Source organism: Pantherophis guttatus, chromosome 11 (assembly GCF_059756535.1).
Source record: "Pantherophis guttatus breed Tessera chromosome 11, ASM5975653v1, whole genome shotgun sequence".
NCBI classification, from domain to species: domain Eukaryota; kingdom Metazoa; phylum Chordata; class Lepidosauria; order Squamata; family Colubridae; genus Pantherophis; species Pantherophis guttatus.
The window spans coordinates 12,583,726-12,602,963 of NC_142073.1; the positions used below are offsets into that span (position 1 = coordinate 12,583,726).

At 41.1% G+C, this 19,238-nt stretch overlaps 1 protein-coding gene across 1 annotated transcript; it reads right to left on the reverse strand.

Annotated features, from left to right (window-relative positions):
* Positions 1–1,766: 1,766 nt before the first annotated feature.
* CA7 (carbonic anhydrase 7) lies at positions 1,767–13,545 on the reverse strand. The gene is made up of 7 exons (XM_087877305.1): positions 13,506–13,545; positions 11,160–11,357; positions 9,478–9,596; positions 8,113–8,208; positions 6,636–6,698; positions 4,255–4,410; positions 1,767–2,444 (listed from the first exon to the last, which is right to left on the reverse strand). Exons 1-7 carry the CDS (start codon positions 13,543–13,545, stop codon positions 2,322–2,324), a joined length of 795 nt encoding a protein of 264 aa, XP_087733431.1. The 3' UTR covers positions 1,767–2,321.
* Positions 13,546–19,238: the final 5,693 nt, after the last annotated feature.

A 19,238-nucleotide genomic window follows, 5' to 3' on the forward strand; every position in this document is an offset into this window, starting at 1 on the left:
GTACTCCAGAACCTGTCAGAACCTGCTGGATTTCACCCCTGCCCTAAGTGGATTTTACTCCAATGGGATTTTCCCATGTATTTCACCTGGAAACATAAATAGGGTGGCATTAAAAAGTCTGTACCCTCCTAAGCCTACTGATGTGCTAGGAATCCATTGGCAATGTCCATTTTGCTGTCCAAATTACCTTAACCCTAAATGGATTGCCCCCCCCCAATGGGATTTTCCTATGTATTTTACCAGGAAACTGTCAATAGAAATAGAATGACTATGGCAAAAAAAAAAAGCAAAAATAGTACAATAGGTGCTTTGCAACCAAAACAATCTGGAGCTGCACTTGAATGCTGCCAGCATTGACACAATCACCATCAGTCAACATCAAAAGGCAGCTTTACTTGGGACAGCTTACATCTCACCATGATACCTTTAGTATTATTAAACAAGAACTTTTATCGCAGGTCCTTGAGAAGCACTTGGTAGGTGGACATATGTGCCAAATCCAGTCTAAACCTCTCCCCGACTGTGTGAGGAGCATAATAATTTAAATTTTGCATTGTCAAATGATTTGGGGGAGGGTGACTTTACAATAAAGTTGTGAAAATTTGGGATATTCTCTATTCTTGTAAAAAAAAAAAAAAAAAGAACAGAGAATACCCCAATACTTGAGCCAATGGGGAATTCAGGGTCCTGTATGAGTCTGAACTCATAGTTTATTTATTTATTTATTTTATTTATTATCGGACTTATAGGCCGCCCTTTCTCCACTAGGACTCAGGGCGGCTCACAGCAATAAACAACAAGAAGTCCAATTAAAATTCAACAATAAAAACTAAAATTCTCATTAAAACCCCAGTCAGTCCAGGCCGGCTTGGCGAAACAGGCATGTTTTAAGGTCACGGCGAAAGGAGCGAAGGTCGGGGGCTACCCGGAGCTTCAAGGGGAGCTGGTTCCAGAGGGTAGGTGCGCCCACAGAGAAGGCTCGCCCCCTAGGGGCCGTCAGCTGACATTGTTTGGCCGACGGAACCCCAAGTACGCCCTTTCTATGTGAGCGCACAGGGCGATGGGGAGCTGTTGTTGGAGTTAATGATAGATGACATTTACTGTTTGGAAAGCCTTAGACTAAATCACGAGCTTTACATTAAAGAAGGAAAACAGGTTCCTGTGTAAGTTTTGAAGAACCATCATTAGTGGTTTGATTTGTTGGGTTAAGGTTCAGTGAAATGTGTAAACTCGGCATTTTGAAACTTATTTAAGAAAACATGGCTGCCACAAGGAAGAGGGGGCCAACTTACTCACCCAAGCACTCTAGGCAGGACAAGAAACAATGGATGGAAACTCGCCAAGAAGAGAAGCAACCTAGAACTAAGGAGAACATTTCTAACAGGGAGAACAATTAACCAGTGGAACAAATTATTTTCGGAAATTGTGGATGCCCCAATACTGGAGGTTTTTAAGAAAAGATTTAAATAGTATCTATCAGAAATAGTATAGGTCTCTTGCAAGAGCATGGCGTTGGAGTAGAAGACCTCCAGGGTCCCTTCCAACTTTGTTAGCTGTTGCTATCTAGGAATGAATGGAATGGGATGAATGAATGAATGAATGGGTGGTTTTCAAACTGACAGCATCCCTCTCTATTATCCTTGCTGGTTAGGACCAAGTTGGGAGTTTTAGATAAGCTGCATTTTTGAAGGACTATGGTTCTCTATCCTTGGCAAACATCTTCAAAAAGGATTGTCTGAAGCAGAAAAATATAGCATGAAGGGCAATGAAGTTCGAGCAAAGCATTGAAGTATTGACGGCTTTAGTCAAGCACAAATTTTCTATTGCTTATTTTAGGCTTTGCGGCTATAAAAGCATATCAGAGGGCAGCTAATACTGATGGCGGTGAAAAATATATTTCCTTTTAACACCCATTAATTTTCAGGTAGAAATATTGAAGGACTTTTCATCCTGGTTTCCTAAATTATCCAACTATTTTTTTTACCGTGGGTGACAGGTAATGTGAACATAAAATGATTTTAGTTCTCCAAAATGAACTAGAGGAAGGAAGGAAGGAAGGAAGGAAGGAAGGAAGGAAGGAAGGAAGGAAGGAAGGAAGGAAGGAAGGAAGGAAGGCAGGTTCAGGTTCTTAAAAGCCTCTTCTGTGGAGGTCTGGAGTGGTATGGATGCTTTTCAAGATATCTTGAAATAGAATCATGTCAAAGTCAATAGATGTCCTGTAGCCATCTTGCATTTTACAGCCTTGGATGAAAATCAGTCTTAAGTCCGCTGATTTTAGAAACGCTCTTTATGTTCTTCCTTCTCCTTTTCATTCATTCTTTTTATACCCTGAAGGACGCACGAACGACTCTTCCCTTAAGAGGCTGAGGGGGCCGAAAATTATTCACCATTGGCATTTTTTCATCTTCCTCTGTCGTAAAAAGAAGACTTCTGAATTTCTCCATCTGTAAACGCATATGAGACGGCGTTACCGCTAGAAACACAATCGGTTAATAACGCTAACAAGCAAATAATACTAAAGAAAACGGAGCACTTTCATCATTTTTTATTTCGTTCTGTTCATCCAGTCATACTCATAACTAGGCTATTCCATCCAAAGTTATTGGGGGGGGGCAGTTGGCAGGGGTGTAATCCATCAGGTTCTGACAGGTTCTGAAGAACCGGTAGCGGAAATTTTGAGTAGTTCAGAGAACTGGCAAACACCACCTCTGGCTGGCCCCAGAGTAGGGTGGGAATGGAGATTTTGCAATATCCTTCCCCCAGGAGTGGGATGGGAATGGAGATTTTGCAGTATCCTTCCCCTGCCATGCCCACCAAGCCACACCATCCCCCACCAAACCACGCCCACAGAACCGGTAGTAAAAAAAAAATGGATTCACCACTGGGGGGTGGGGTTTGCAACAGGTTTGCAAAATTTGATCTTAAACAATTAAAGCATCCTAGCAGCCAAAGAAATACAAAAATCTACATGTTAGTACAATGTACACACAATGCTTTTAAATCTGAGATACAGCAACATACAAAAATCGAAATGTATATAAGGCCTAGGTACTGTAGTTAAAGAGGAAAACAATTTCACTGGAAACACAGCGTAACCCAGTTTATCGGCAATCAAAACGTAAGCCCTTACCTAATGCTTAAAAGACTTTATTTTTCTCTTAAAGATTACATTTTGAAATAATGAGAATAATTTAACAGGTATACAATCCATTTTCACTACCGGAGCTTTCAGAGGGTGAAAAAGCAAGGCACAGAGGCCAAAATGGCAACCCAGACACAGCTGCTGGTTGCCGGGCTGGTTCACAGTTGCCGGACTGGTTCTGTGCTTCCCGTTGTACTCACTGGAGCACCCTGCGACGATCAGCTGCATTTTTGAAGCTGCGTTTCTGCCCCAACAAGGCGCTTGTGCGCTCACAACCAGCGAACCTGTTGCTAAAGTTCACCTCTGGGGACAGCTGATTGGGGGTATTCCGGGAGGCCACATCCACCCGCCAATCAGCTGCTGGTGCTGAATCAGGCTACAATAACATGCTGAAGCTGACCAGGCTGTTTGCCAAGGATGCTAGCCAGATGAATACCGATGGATGCTGGTAGGCAGAGACAGAATGTTTTTTTTCTTATTTTCCTCCCTCAAAACCCCGCCATCACTCTGCTAAACAAATAATTCCCTCAACACTGTCAAACTAGTTACTAAGTCTGCATTACTATTAATCTACTCATTGTTCCTATCACCCATTTCCTCCCACTTTATGACTGTAACCTTGTTGCTGGTATCCTTAAGATTTATATTGACTGTTTCCTAATATGATTTGATTGCTCATTTGTACACTATGACTATCATTAAGTGTTGTACCTTATGATTCTTGACGAATGTATCTTTTCTTTTATGTACACCGAGAGCGTATGCGCCAAGACAAATTCCTTGTGTGTCCAATCACACTTGGCCAATAAAGAATTCTATTCTATTCTAAGGGACAACTAATACTCTGGAGCGTCTTATACTCCGAAAAATACAGTACCTAAAAATCCCTCTCCAAAATGATGATAATTTTTAAAATCATGGAGGAAAAAAAATCCATTTATCTGGATAGGATACCTAAATCTTTTGCAGCTTGGTTGCTGAAAGTGCTTTTCCAGGAGAATAAATGTGTGTGTTTTTTTTAAATACAGCATTTTCTCCTGATAACTATCGGGAAGAATATTTTCCGTAAACATCGGACAACTACATTCTCATCACTCACCCGCAAGATTTACCTGTTTCTCTGATATTTGGATCGCTTCCTTCAGTACTATCCAGGTTACACTCTCATGAAGTGGTGGTGTTGTCAAAGATCCGGCATAAGTCCAGTACTTTTTGCCAGCAGGAAGCAGAGTGCTTGGGTTGAAAGATCTGAATTCAGCTTTTGTTCCCTAGGAGAAGTTTCAACAGGAAGGAGAACATTTGACATTCGGGATTTAAAAATAAAATAAAATTAAGAAACAGCTTCACCAGAAAAAGCAATTACTGTATGTTTGGAAGAGTTAGTGGTAAAAGGAAACCAGGCCGCCAAAGGAAAGACACTGTGGCTGAACACCCTCAAAGCTGACACCAGTCAGATCAGGGGTCGGCAACCTTAAACACTCAAAGAGCCTCAAAGGTCCTAACCGGAAGCCCCCATTCAATTCTGGAGGTGACTGGAAGTCTGGTTCCCCCACCATAGAGATTCCTCCTAGTGTGGTGTCCTTTTTCCTCTGCCAACTGGAAGTTGGTTCCCCCCACCATAGAGTCTCCTCTTAGCATGGCATCCTTTTTCCTCTACCGACCAAAAGTTCAGTTCCCCCACCATAGAGTCTCCTCTTAGCATGGCGTCCTTTTTCCTCTACCGACCAAAAGTCCAGTTCCCCCACCATAGAATCTCCTCCTAGCATGGCGTCCTTTTTCCTCTGCCAACTGGAAGTCATTTTCCCCCACCATAGAGTCTCCTCCTAGCCCAGCATCCTTTTTCCTCTACCTGTCCTAACCGAAAGCCCTATCAATTGTGGAGCTGACCAGCAACAGGGAGCTGCAGCAGAGGGATGAAAGAGCCACGTACGGCTCCAGAGCCGCGGGTTGCTGACCCCTGAGCCAGATCTCAGAAAAATTCAAAGAAGTAGTACAAGATCAGAAGACGTGGAGAGACCTGGTTCACAGAAATGCCAAGAGTCAGACATGACTGAATGGATAACATCCTCCTCCTCCTCCTCATCATCATCATTATCAAAAGACGACTAAAGATGCAAACGAAAATGATTTTTTTTAAAAAAAACTCTTGGAAACTACGAAAAACAAAAACAAGACAAGCAAAACCCCCAAAGCACTAACAGAACTAAAAAGTTGCTTTCATGCTGAACTGATGAATAAAAAGAGAGACACAAAATGGATCTGAGATATGAAATGATCTAAGAAAAAAACACAAAACCAGATTCCTTACCAGAAGCCCACTGTAATTTTTTTTTTTTTTTTGCTCTGAAAGCTTAAAAGAATTTTATAAAAGTTAGAAAACTTGGTTTTTTTTTTTTGCATGAATAATGTAATATAATTCACATCCAGGCTCCAAAATAAATAAAAAAACCCAATGCCATAGGTGTCAGCTTTGCATTATGATGATACAGGTAAAAGAATACTTGAAGCAGGTGCATACAATCGTGAGCATCAAGATAAATATATAGACATGCACACTTCTATAAATATTACGCCTTGCACAGTTTAACTGGATTTAACTTCCATAATTCACTTAAGCACAATTAATTCCATAGGTTACTTCCAAGGGCATTAATTCTGGATTCAATATAAAGTGCCCAGCAGAACCCAAATATAATATCCCTTCCTCATGTTATCACAAAACTTAATCTTTCTGGTCTATGTAAGAGATGTGCAGTGTGTTGGATTTGATTCTGTAAACTTGCTTGGAGAAGGCAGGGCCACAAATGTAGCATGTGTCTGAGCTCCATGGAATGACTGTATCCTTTTCTAGGATTGTGTACAATCCCAGGAAAAGATGCTGCTGCTTTGAAGAATTTCAGTTGGTTGCCATGTCTCAACCTTCATGAGCTCTGAAGCACCTATTCAAGTCTAATTCCTCCTTAGAAGTAGTACTGATCCAATATCTACTTTAGAATTTTATTATATGTTTGTGTGATTTGTCTCTCCTTTTCTTCCCTATCACATATCAGGTTCTGTTGTAAAGTTAGATATTAAGCTTCAGTAGAGTTTGAACCTGGTCAAAATAGGGTTGATAGTTTGTAGTTCAAAATATAATGGAAACCCATCCATTCAACTCTGCATGCTGTTTGAATCAGACCATTACACGAAACCTTGATTGTTTTGTAGGAGACAGTAGGCATCCTTCTGAAGATGTCTTCTTCCTTCTGAAGACTAGAAGTTCTAGAGGAGTTCTGATTTGATTCCAACTGTGGGTGGAGTTTGTCCACAGGGAGCCTTGGAAGAAACATTATCTGGATCTCTTCCGGTGATATTGCAGGCCAAGGCATATCTTACCACTGACTCAAAATGTCCATAAAAGAAGGGTGAACATAACAGACAAAAAAACCCAATAAGAAATAATGTCAACATTCATGTCCATATAATTCAAGAGCAATCTACTTTGCAAACTTACTTTAAATTTGACCATATAGAAGGCATCAGTCAATCGGTTCATAGTAGCGTGTTCTTCTCCGACCTAAATGTTGAAAAGACCAGAGAAAGTAGAGGCAATTACAATACAGAGTAAGTTCATAATTTCTTCGGTCGGTGGCTTGTAGACTTCTGCTCTACCCACTATTCTTGAAAGCATTCAGTTTTTTAGAAACACTAAAAAAGGGGGAGGGGAGTCACAATCACACCTTCCTTTTTCTTTTCCCTGCGCCTGGAATAACTTTCTGAGGGCGGTGTGCCTAAAACGACACTAACTCATTCACTCATATTCCATTTGGGCAAACTCATGCTTTTGGCACGACTCTCTCTTAACCCAGTTCATGTCCCGGTTTTGTTCACCTGGGAAAAATAGGAGGAGAGAGCATTAGGTACCCTGCTTTGAGTTGTACCCAGCGGTGGGATTCAGCAGGTTCAGGCCAGTTTGGGCGAACCAGTTGTTAAATTGCTGGCTGCCCCCCCCGCCTGCTCCTTCCAGGAGTCCCCACGTGCCCCGTTTTGGCTCTCAGGAGGCTGCAGGGAAGCCTACTAGGCTCAAAACAGGATGCGGAGGGGGGTGTGACCTCCGCGCGGCCCGTTTTTGCTCCCAGGGGGGATGCAGGAGGCCGAGTACTGCCTGTCACGCCCCTTGGCCACACCCACCATGGCCACACCCACCCAGCCAGTCATTAGGGCAGAGAACCAGTTGTTAAATTATTTGAATCCCACCACCGGTTGTACCCTACCGAAATGATGGAATATCAATCAAAACGCATCAATTATTTCGATAAAATAAGTAAATAAAATATCCTTTCAGACTTGATTGCCTCCTGGTGTACATTTTCAAGATGGACAGCCTGTTTATGTCTTCCCAGGGAGAAGCTCATAGCATTGCAGACCCTGTAGAAGACTCATGTTAACTGATCGGACCAAAAATTTCAGCAGGATCCTGGCAGCCCCCTTTTCCAACTAACAGATTTTATGAACAGTTGTGAGCTGCTCTACACCTTTTAATACAAATTGGTTGGTTGGAAATGTGTTATTATCTGGGTTCTTCTGGATTTCTAGCCTTGCGGTCGTCTATCCTTTTACACTGACCCCGTTCCCCTTTTGTGTTAAGCTATATGCTTCATGATGGTTTGCTGAAGAGAGTGCACTATTATTATTATTTTTTTACTTAATGCAAGACATAAGCCAGGATTTTCAAACCAGAAGGACTGACTTTACTTAACATATTGGGGGGGGGAACCAATCACATGATGGCAAAGGAAAGGTGTGACCTCAAATTCTGTATATCTGGGGTGTCCAATTGTGGCAACTTTAAGTTCTATGGACTTCAATTCCAGAATTCTGGGAGTTGAAGTCCACAAGTCTTAAAGTTGCCAAGGTTGGACACCCTTGCTGTACAGCCTGTGTTGATGGGTGATAAGCATATAACACATACAGGATGCTGAGGCTCTTACCTCTAAGAAAACCCCCATCACGGCAAGGCCATCTGGGGCAGCTACAGCTTCTCCAAACGTTGTGTATTTCTTGGCATTCCAGTGAACTAAATGAAGCTTGGGAGGAAAACCAGACAATGTTGTTATCCGAAACATAAACAGACAAGGTTTTATTCTTCCTATCTCTGACCACATCAAGCAGGTGAGCTGAACGTATTGCTTTGTCCCAAAAAGAAAGTTGAATTTTTGGAGGGTCCAATAACATTGGCAGATAGTTGTATTTTTACCAGGTAAGTTATGGGAAAAATGCTAAGGAAACTCCAGCTTTAGAAAAGTTTTTAGAGCAGCCAACTTGCAATTCCCCAGCCAGACAATCCTTTAACCATGGCGGTTGGGGAATCTTGGGAGTTGTCCACATGTCTTAAAGTCACCAGCCAGGGCTGAGAAACATTGCTCTAGATAGCCATATATGCAGTGGTGAAATCCAATTTTTTTTACTACCGGTTCTGTGGGCATGGCTTGGTGAGTGTGGCAGAGGAAGGATACTGCAAAATCTCCATTCCCACCCCACTCCAGGGGAAGGATACTGCAAAATCCCTATTCCCTCCCCTCTCCTGGGGGAAAGATATTGCAAAATCTCCATTCTCACCCCACTCCGGGGCCAGCCAGAGGTGGTATTTGCCAGTTCTCCGAACTACTCAAAATTTCTGCTACCTGTTCTCCAGAACCTGTCAGGACCTGCTGGATTTCACCCCTGCATATATGTGAATTAAATATATGATCTTAGATCAGTGACTTCCACTAAATCTTTTTGTAGCCACTGGATTCACATAGAGGAAAAATAAAGGAACCAGAAAATTTGCAGGATATTAACATTTAATGGAAAAGGAAGTCCTAAAAAAACAAGATCCAAAAGGATTCAGGAGGGAGAGGTCATATGACAACATAAATGCAGTTTGCTTACATTTGGCTTAATACATTAAGTGAATCTTAACTACTATAATTTCCAAACCATAGTTGATGAATATGCATGTGTGAACCCAGCCAATGGTCAATAAACCATGGTTAAACAAAGCAATAATGTGTCATGTGAAATTTTACTTGTGTGAAATTAACTTTGTTAAATTGGCTGTTTGCTGTTTTTCACATTCTTGCTAAACAATGTATGATAAAGAACAAGCCTATAGGTCCATTTTTATATAGAACTATTAAAATAACTTTATTTTTAGGTGATTGTATATCTATACCAGGCACAAAGCTTTGCTTTTAAAAATCTGGAGACCATTCAGCAATTTTTGGCTCATCTGAACGGACTACAGATGCTCCATCTCCTTTATGCTTTGTTTTGTGCACAGCTTTGCTCTGTCAACATTGATAACAACTCACCTCGCAAGGGAAAGGTTTTCCATTAATGGTATGTTCGGATCCACACTTCTGGCTTGTCCCCCAGTGAAAATGGAATTGTTTCAGCCTATAAGGATTTTCCAAGGGGCCTCCACTGATAGCTGGAACCCAAAAAGAAAGCAGGAATTGATAGATGTTCCGTTAGAGTAATAACTATCATGTATTCCTTTCTTCCCATCTTCATTGGCCAGAGGCAGACGACAAAAGGGCAGGTGCTGTAGTGATTAAGGTTAGAAACTGGGAGACCCTGAGTTCTAGTCAGGGGTGGGCTGCTGGGGGTTTGCAGGGGTTTGGGAGAAACTCTAGCTAAGATTCTGTGCAGTTCGCAGAACTCCCAAATCCCACTCCTGGCTGGCTCCAACCACCTGTCCCTCCCAGGAATCCCCACATGGCCCGTTGTGGATGCAGGTAAGCACAGGGCACGCATAGAGGCTCGGGGAGGGCGAAAACAGGCCTACCGGAAGTTTAGGATGGCCGACTGTTTCTGGCCTCCAGAGGACCTCCGGAGCCTGAGGAGGCAGTTTTCGCCCTCCCAGAGGCTCAAGAAAAGCCTCCAGAGCCTGGGGAGGGCAACAACGCCCCCCCTCCTGATGCAGGAGGCTGACTAGGCCACGCCCACCATGGCCACGCCCACCCAGCAACCGGGCAGAGAACCCCTTGCTAAAATTTTTTGAAGCCCACCCCTGGTTCTAGTCCCATCTTAGGCACAAAATGAGTTGCGTAACCTTAGGCCAGTCCTTCTCATTCAGCCCTACAAAATGGGCAATATACTGTAAAACTACTTCCAAGATCTTGCCAGGAAAAATTGCAGGAACTAGCCCAGGCAGTCACCAGGAGTCAAAAAATGGACTTGAAAAAAACAAAACAGAAGTGAAAAACTAAAGGGATTACAATAAGAGAGTTTCTGTAACGGAAGACCAGACGGACACTTTCTAGATTTACAGTTTTATTTAGAAAACACAGCAGTGTATAAACAGAAACAAAAATGGTCCTTTTTCAAAACGGTAGGGTTTGCCTCCAAAAAACCCAGAGAGTTCCATGTTGTAATGTGCATTCCTCTCGGTCTTAAGCTCCAAAACTCCTTGACTGGCCCGCATGTCAAATTAAGCCACTTTGCTGAACCAGAGTTTATTGACTATCTAACAATTGTCTAGTTTCACACCGCAGCCATAAATGTTGTCATGATTTCTTACTTTCTTTGGCAACAAACAGATGCGATAACACCCAGGGTCATCCACGGAAGCCCTGACTTCCAGATGCCCAATTCCAAAGTCCAAAATTATTCTAATTGCTGGGGCTGGAATGCACCGGCTGAAATCCGTGCAAAGTCATCCATTTTAGTGCCTTCAAGGGCACTAAGGCCTTAATGCTGTGCTGAGATCTGCAGTTTTTCCCCTTGCAAAAGAGGCTTTTGATGTATTAGCTCATTCTCAAGATGCTTGAGAATTCTGCGTATCAGTTCCATCTGAATGGCCCTAAAGATGGAATAAATTTCTGAATGATGGCTGGGATTCCAATTAATCTTGGAGCTGTAACTGTTTCTTAGGTTCATTTAATGGTGGTCATAGATTATATCTTGTGTAGAAAGCTTGTGTGTGTGTGTGTGTGTGTGTGTGTGTGTGTGTGTGTGTTCAGGTTTTAAAAACCAATACACTCTGGCTCACCTGTTTTGTCATCTACATCCTTGAAATCCACCATGACAGAATGTCCATTGTTGGAGATACCAAGAGATGAATCTGATTCGTAGGAAATATTGAGAGGCTTCAAACTGGGGTCATAGATAGCTTGCGTGGAGATGATATCAATTGGAGATTGACGGCCGCCTTGGGCAATGGGATAAGACTTATACCATAGAGAAGGTCCTTTGGGGAGAAAGAAAGAACAGCTAAGAGTGTCTTTTCAAAATCATGGAACTTGTTCCTCTTCCCCTACATGGTTGGAGTCCTCCTAGTCATTTAAAGTTGACGGCGTTAGCAGAGAACTCTTTGGTGGAGGAGATCACGTTAGCAAAACACTGCAAGTTCAGAAGGTGGATTCTTAGCTTACAAAAGTTACAGCTGCAACTCCTGGCATTTCCTGTGAAAAGATTTGGAATTGGGGCAGGAGATATTAGGAGAGATTTATGGAGATCAGCTGCAGTCAGATGATGATAAACACCTACTTTTTTTTTTTAATTGAAAAGTTTTATAAGAAATACAAACATTTTCTCCCCCCCCTTTCCCCCTCCCCTCCTTCCCCCTCACCCCCCTTCCTAGACTTCCCAGAACAGGCACAGGGTATAGCATTCACAAACATAAAGCTAAAATATGCTAACAAATTATTAAATTCATATTTTCCCTAAATCTTTAACTCCTTATAACTCAAAAACTATAAACATAAAGTACTTAAAAATATTTTAAGGCACAGTTGGACTTCTGCTTGTTCAGAGTGCAAACCATAAAGCTATCCCTGATTACATCAGACAAAGTTGATAGTGATACCATTGGCAGAGACATAAATCTAACATGCAATTCATCAAGGTAATAAAAACAACCACTAAGTTAACTAGAATCATTATCTCCTTTTGCCTGGTTTGGGATGAGTTTCAGTACAGAAAGCCCTTGACTTACAACAGTTCGTTTAGGGACCGTTTGAAGTTACAACGATACTGAAAAAAGTGACTTATGACCATTTTTCACACTTACGACCATTGCAGCATCCCCAAAGTCATGTGATTTACTTTCAGATGCTTGAGAAGCGGTTCATATTTATGACGGTTGCAGTGTCCCGGGGCTATCTGATAACCTTTTGTGACTTTCTGACAATGGGGAAGCCAGATTCACTTAACAACCGCGTTACTACTACTGCCAGCTGCCTGCAATTTGGCAGTTCAAATAGGCTCAAGGTTGACTCAGCCTTCCATCCTTCCGAGGTGGGTAAAATGAGGACTCAGATTGTTGGGGGCAATGTGCTGACTCTATGAACAGCTTACAAGAGGGCTGTAAAGCACTGTAAAGCAGTATATAAGTCTAAGTGCTATAGCTATTGTTACCAACTAGGTCATACTCATCAATGCGGATGGTGATTTATGTCCTGATGATGTTACCTAGTTGGTTAATGAACTGTCTGAGGGGTCCTTGGTGGTGGTCTCTGAGCTTGGTTGTTTTCTTGCAGACCTTTGATTACCCAAACTAGGTTAACGTCATCAGGGCTAGATCTTTCCCCCTTATCACTCAACTGGTCTGAGATAAACCACAAAGAACAAGTTCATGTGCAGAACTCAATAGTACTGACTGAAACCTGTCTTCAACCCTAGATCAGTATCCACAATTACCCCTGAAGGCATCAGATATAGTTACTCCTCCAACATCCTCTTGCCATCTCCTACCATCTCCTGCCTGAAGTAGTTGCCTTCTTAAGACTAATGGTATACATAGTCACTCCTAATGCTAAGGTAAGTCACTCCTCTTCCTGGTCAAACTGCTTGGGGACCATTTGTTTCCAATGCCTTATTTTAAAAATATAACCTATTCCTTCATCAGCGTTGGAGCACTCGTTGTTCTATCGGCTTTTTTTCTCTGGTTTGCTTTTGCATATAGAATAATGTTTGATCAGCATTGCTTGCAAGCATCTTTTGAACGGGTTTCTGTATTTGGAAAAGCCGATAGAAAAAGGACCCCAGTTCAGCAAAAGTACTCAGAGGGACTACAGCCTAGGAACATTGATTTCCTAATAATAAATTTAATAATAAATAAATTTTGTTTTCCTGAACAAAAACTCCAAACGTCCCCCAGACATTAGAAAAAAAATTATAAACTGGATAATATTTTGACCCAACGATAATGTAAAAGCTGCTTAAAAGTTAACCCTTTCGTTCCCTGTGGCATATTGCCTGATGGTCATGGGATTGGGATGTAGGCATAAAGCCAAGCAGTACAATATAACTATATTGAGTGGAAGAAAAGATGGGATGCAGAAAAAAAAGAGAGAGAGAGAAAGAGAGAAGGAAAAAAGTTGTGCAAATCACCTACCATCTTTCTGGCTGTATCCCCAGCAGTTATGTCCTGTCATTATGTGGGTTGCTTCCTTCTGCCTGGCTGCCAGATCATTTAATCCAAGCGCATCAGCTTACCTGCCTTTATAACAGCTCACTTACAGGACAGTGTTCGGCTCTTAAAGAGACAGCAGCAAATTCTTCTCTTGAATCCACTTTGCACACTTTAGAATTTATAGGTGTACGAGTGGAAGGGGGGAGATAAACTACAGCATTTTTCCTTCATGTGCAGATTACAGATTGTCATTCTCCAGGTTAAGAGAATTCTCCATCAACAAGGACAGCATAGGATATGGGAGACTTTGGTATGTGGTTGGGATATTTCTGCTCTGAAGACGTCTTATGGATGGGCTGATTACCTTAAGGTGATTAATAGTTCTGCTGAATTTAAAGCCAGTTGGAGAGCAGGAGCAAGGGATTTTTTTTTGTCATTGTTCAAAACACAGTTGGGATTCAAAACACAATTGTGCAAAACACACTGGAATCAGAATGGTGATTTCTGATTCCTTTGGGCTTATGGAATGAAAGGTTGGTGGATGTGACTTAGCCTGAGAAAACCATTTTTTGAATTTGCTAAACCTAAGCCAATATTTTGTATTATTTGAAAGGTTTTGTACTGTTTGCGCGTTTATTATAGACTTTATTATTATAGGACAGACTGCCATACACTAAATAAATACATTTATTATCGACTGAAACTTTCTGAACCACAGTCCATTTTATAATTTCACCTGGAATGATGGCATAATAAAAAAAAAAACAGCTGTTTTAAATGTCAAAAGACTGCCGGATAACAGACCAGTATAAATCTACAATGGGATGGTTTTGGTTTTGCTTTAATGTGTAAGCCAGCCATTAATATTAAAGTCTCCCTTGCACTATAAATAGACTTGATGGGTCAGCATTACATGTACATCAAGACAACTGCATCTAATCAAAGTATGGATCAAATGCAAAATGCAAAGGTAGATTATATATTGCCTTTTGGACCTTCTGAATGGATGTTACATCTTGCAGGACATCTGTAAACTTTTCTGACTTATAGCATCTCCTAAAAACAAAGATGCTGGTCACCCTGCAAAGGTTTGTGTGTACGCATGTTTGTGTGTGTTCTGAGTGTGTGTATACATGTTTTATGAACTGAAGTCTCATCACTACTCCATTCAAGGACAAATTAGCCTCCACAGCAGTGGTGGGTTTCAAAAATTTTTACTACTCTGGGTGTGGCTTGGTGGGCGTGGCAGGGAAGGATACTGTAAAATCTCCATTCCGTCCCCAATCCAGGGAAAGGTTACTGCAAAATCCCCACTTCCTCCCAATCAACTGGGACTTAGGAGGTAGAGAATAGACGGGGGCGGGGCCAGTCAGAATTTTTACTTCCGGTTCTCCGAACTACTCAAAATTTACGCTACCGGTTCTCCAGAACTGGTCAGAACCTGCTGAAACCCATCTCTGCTCCACAGCACACACATAATACTGTCCTTGAACAAGAGCAATAATGTGAATTTAGTTCCTCCTGTTATTATCTCTTGGTGAAGAATAAGAAGTCATAAAACAATTTATCACTGGATTCGTTAATGAGAAACACCATTTCAATAATTCTGAAATATATGTGTGGGAACAGTGGTCTAGTTTGTGAAGCAATGTATATGTTTTTAGTCCAGAGATGTACAATATGAGCCTGTTTTGGCATGACTGCCATTGAACTATTAATGCAGTTTTTAATGGGACATAAAATACAAGATGAAAAAGCATTTTATTAACTGTAATATTAATAGCAATTATTAATACGCAGCTATCCTATTTTTTAAGTGCAGATGATAGGTTTCTCATAGTATCTGAACTCCAGCCCATGAAGTTGGCCAATCCCTGCTGCTGTGGTTGATTTAATAAACCATGGTTAAACATAGTTTGGTATAACATGCAGATTAAGAGTTACACAGGCTCATTGCTTTCAACAGGAGTGCAGTGGAAGAATTTTACCATGGTGTGATAAATATGCTACGCTTGAGAATTTTTTCTATGAGCATTTCTGAAATTGTTTTCTGTCTCTTTCTTTAGGTTACTCTGAAATTCATAATATTGTCTGAGCTACTGTAGGAAAATTCATTCCTGTTGCTTTCTAACAAAAGTTATATGAGCTGCTTTTTTATTATATACCTGAAATTATAGACAAATGTCACCCCCCAAATAAATGTTCTATTTAATTGCTGTTTATACTGCTTCCCCTATCAAGAATGATATTTTGAAGTAGAGCATAATATTTTAAAATTTATAATTATAAAAATGAGATACAATTACATCATAATTACAAATATAATTATAAACTATAATTATAAACAATTTCATTTAATTCCACAGTAATTCTGGAATTAACATCTCAAAATAGCATTCAAAGCATACACTTAAGGCTGGTTTTTTGTTTTTTGTTTTTTGATTTTATTTTATTTTTTAAATTTGATTTATATGCCGCCCTTCTCCGGAGACTCAGGGCGGCTTACAGTGCGTTAAGCAATAGCCTTCATCCTTTTGCATATTTATACAAAGTCTGCTTATTGCCCCCACAAACTGGGTCCTCAATTTACCTACCTTAGAAAGGATGGAAGGCTGAGTCAACCTTGAGCCTGGCAAGATTCGAACTTACTTTAATTGCAGACAGCTGGTGTTAAATTACAGTGCTTAGTCTGCAGAGCTATCCAGGCTCCTGGGTTTGCCAATAAGCCATGGTTTGCCAATAACCATATGGTTTGGTTCATCCAACATACTAAGCCAAAACCAACAAAAATGCACAGTAGGCCTTTGTGTGATTCAGGAATCAAGTCAATTTAAGTTTGTTATAATGTTATCTGTATTTTATTAATTTGGCTTTTTTTCAGGTGACATTTTAAGAGTCACAAGTTTTTGTTTATACTTTACCATATCCTGTATGCATCTTGATGTCCATTAATTTGCTTGATCAAAAGTCTATTTGGACAGGAAAATTTGGGTTATAACAACATTCACCAAACAATCTGTTTCGGGAGGCATCAGTCTTTCCCCTTCCTTTATAATGCCTTGGTAAGGCCACACTTGGAATACTGTATTCAGTTTCGGTTGCTACGATGTAAAAAAGATGTGGAGACTCTAGAAAGAGCACAGAGAAGAGCAGCAAAGATGATGAGGGGACTGGAGACTAAAACTTATGAAGAACGGTTGCAGGAACTGGGTATGTCTAGTTTAATGAAAAGAAGGACTAGGGGAGACATGATAGCAGTGTTCCGATATCTCAGGGGTTGCCACAAAGAAGAGGGAGTCAAACTATTCTCCAAAGCACCTGAGGGTAGAACAAGAAGCAATGCGTGGAAACTACTCAAGGAGAGAAGCAACTTAGAACTAAGGAGAAATTCCCTGACAGTTAGAACAATTAATGAGTGGAACAACTTGCCTCCAGAAGTTGTGAATGCTCCAACACTGGAAGTTTTTAAGAAGATATTGGACAAACATTTGCCTGAAGTGGTGTAGGGTTTCCTGCCTAAGCAGGGGTTTGGACTAGAAGACCTGCAAGGTCCCTTCCAACTCTCATTATTCGATTTTTCTTTGTTAAATGCATTTGGACCCAGCTTTCTTTGTTGTCAACGAAGTTTTGAGTTCTGATTCCATCAGAATCCAAGACTGGATACATATTGTCTCTACCTATGCCAGAGTAGTCTTGCTTTAGCAAGATGGCACCTTGGAAGCACACCTTCTCAGGAACCATCCCAGTCCTGTGGAATCACTTCCCACCTTTTTAGCCATTTGGTAATCATAACGTCATAAAGTTCTGGATTTTCCATCAAGTTTTGGGCTAGGATGGGGATTGAGCAGGGAGGCTGCCTGAAGGCGTGGTGTCTGGTAGGAAGGGGGGCTTTTCTGTTTTCGTTGGATTGATTGATTGATTGATTGATTGATTAGTCCAATTTATATGCCGCCCTTCTCCGTAGACTCAGGGCAGCTTACAATGCATTATAGCAATAGCCTGCATACTTTTATGTATATACCTGCTTATTAGGGCTTTCGCCCCCCCCCCAAAGCGGTGTTGTTCTATACAAAGCTGGCTTATTGCCCCCAGGTCCTCAATTTACCTACCTCAAAAGGATGGAAGGCTGAGTCAACCTTCAGCCTGGTGAGATTTGAACTCGCACTAATTGCAGGCAGCTGGCAGCTAAGTGCTAGCACTTAACAGCACTTAGTCCGCTGCACCACTGAGGTTGTTGTGACCGTTCTAGAATCCTTATTATGAGATCGGCGGCCATGTATGTTTTGTAAATAAATGAATAAAACAAGAATGGCTAAACACTCAAAGCTACCTTCCCTGACCAGATGTTCTGCAGATGTTTGGACTACCTTCAGGAGCCGGCATCAAATTCAGTTGGAAAGGCTGATATTAAGATCACGAATCATAAAACTTGTGATTCATCTGGCCTGGAGAAAACTACCATGAACAACGTGTTCCTTTTGATTTCATTCAGCGGAGTGCCAAATATTTAAATCTGCACAAAGAGGAAGAATGAATGCACGAAGGCAGAGAAAAGGGGCATCTGATAAGAGAGCTGAGAAAAGCGGAAGTGATTCCTTACTATCAATTTTTTATCCTCGATTATAAAAGATTATGACAATCATCTCATGCATTTTTGTTCTTCTGCTCAATCATGTCCAATTCTTCAAGACTGCCAGGACAAATCCCTGCAGTTTTCTTGGCAGCTTTTTCAGAAGTGGTTTGCCATTGTCTCTTTCCTGAGAGAGCGTGACCAGTTCAAGGTCACCCAGCATGTTTTGTGCTTAAGGCAGGACTAGAACTCCTGGTTTCTGATTTCTTGCCTGATGCCTTCACTACTACAACAAATTGGCTCTCCATGCCTATTTATCTAGGAATAAATCCAGTGAACTTCATGGGGCATGCCTCTATGATAGTAGGGTTAGCATGGAATAAACTTCTTCTGTCTACAGTATATTCTGCTAAAACTCTCACTATCTTTATCTACTTGTACCCTCAAGTTAGCCCAAATGGTGCATTATATTGCAATTTTTGAATCGAGAGACCTGAAATCCACTATCTTAAATATTGCATAAAAAATCCAGGAGCCATTACTCTGCAGAATTGAAATGTTCACAGTATTCAGACCAATTTTATTTGCAAAATTGTGGCCATTGCAGTATCCCCATAGTCACGTCGTTGTGATTTCCAATGCTCCCTGCCGTCTTCCCACATGCAAAGTCAACGGAGAAGCCAGCAGGAAGTTGGAAATCACTGCTGCTCCCATTTCTATTTTGCCCACTGGTGAAAATAATGACTTATTATTGCAGTTCGTTTGCTACTACAATTGTACACACTCACACACAATTTCATGGAACTGTCCAGCATCAGGGTTTAAAAAAAATTGTCCATCTAAAATTTAATGTTTATTCTGGTAACATCAAACTGCACTTTCTTTCTTTTCTTTCTTTCTTTCTTTCTCTTTTCTTTCTTTCTTTCTTTCTTTCTTTCTTTCTTTCTTTCTTTCTTCCTTTCTTTCTTCCTTTCTTTCTTGATAGTACAGTGGTTTAATGCACCCTGTTATTAACACAGCTGCCTGCAATTACTGCAGGGTTCGAATCTCGCCAAGGCTCAAGGTTGACTCAGCCTTCCATCCTTTCTAAGGTAGGTGAAATGAGGACCCAGTTTGTGGGGGCAATAAGCTGACTTTGTATAAAT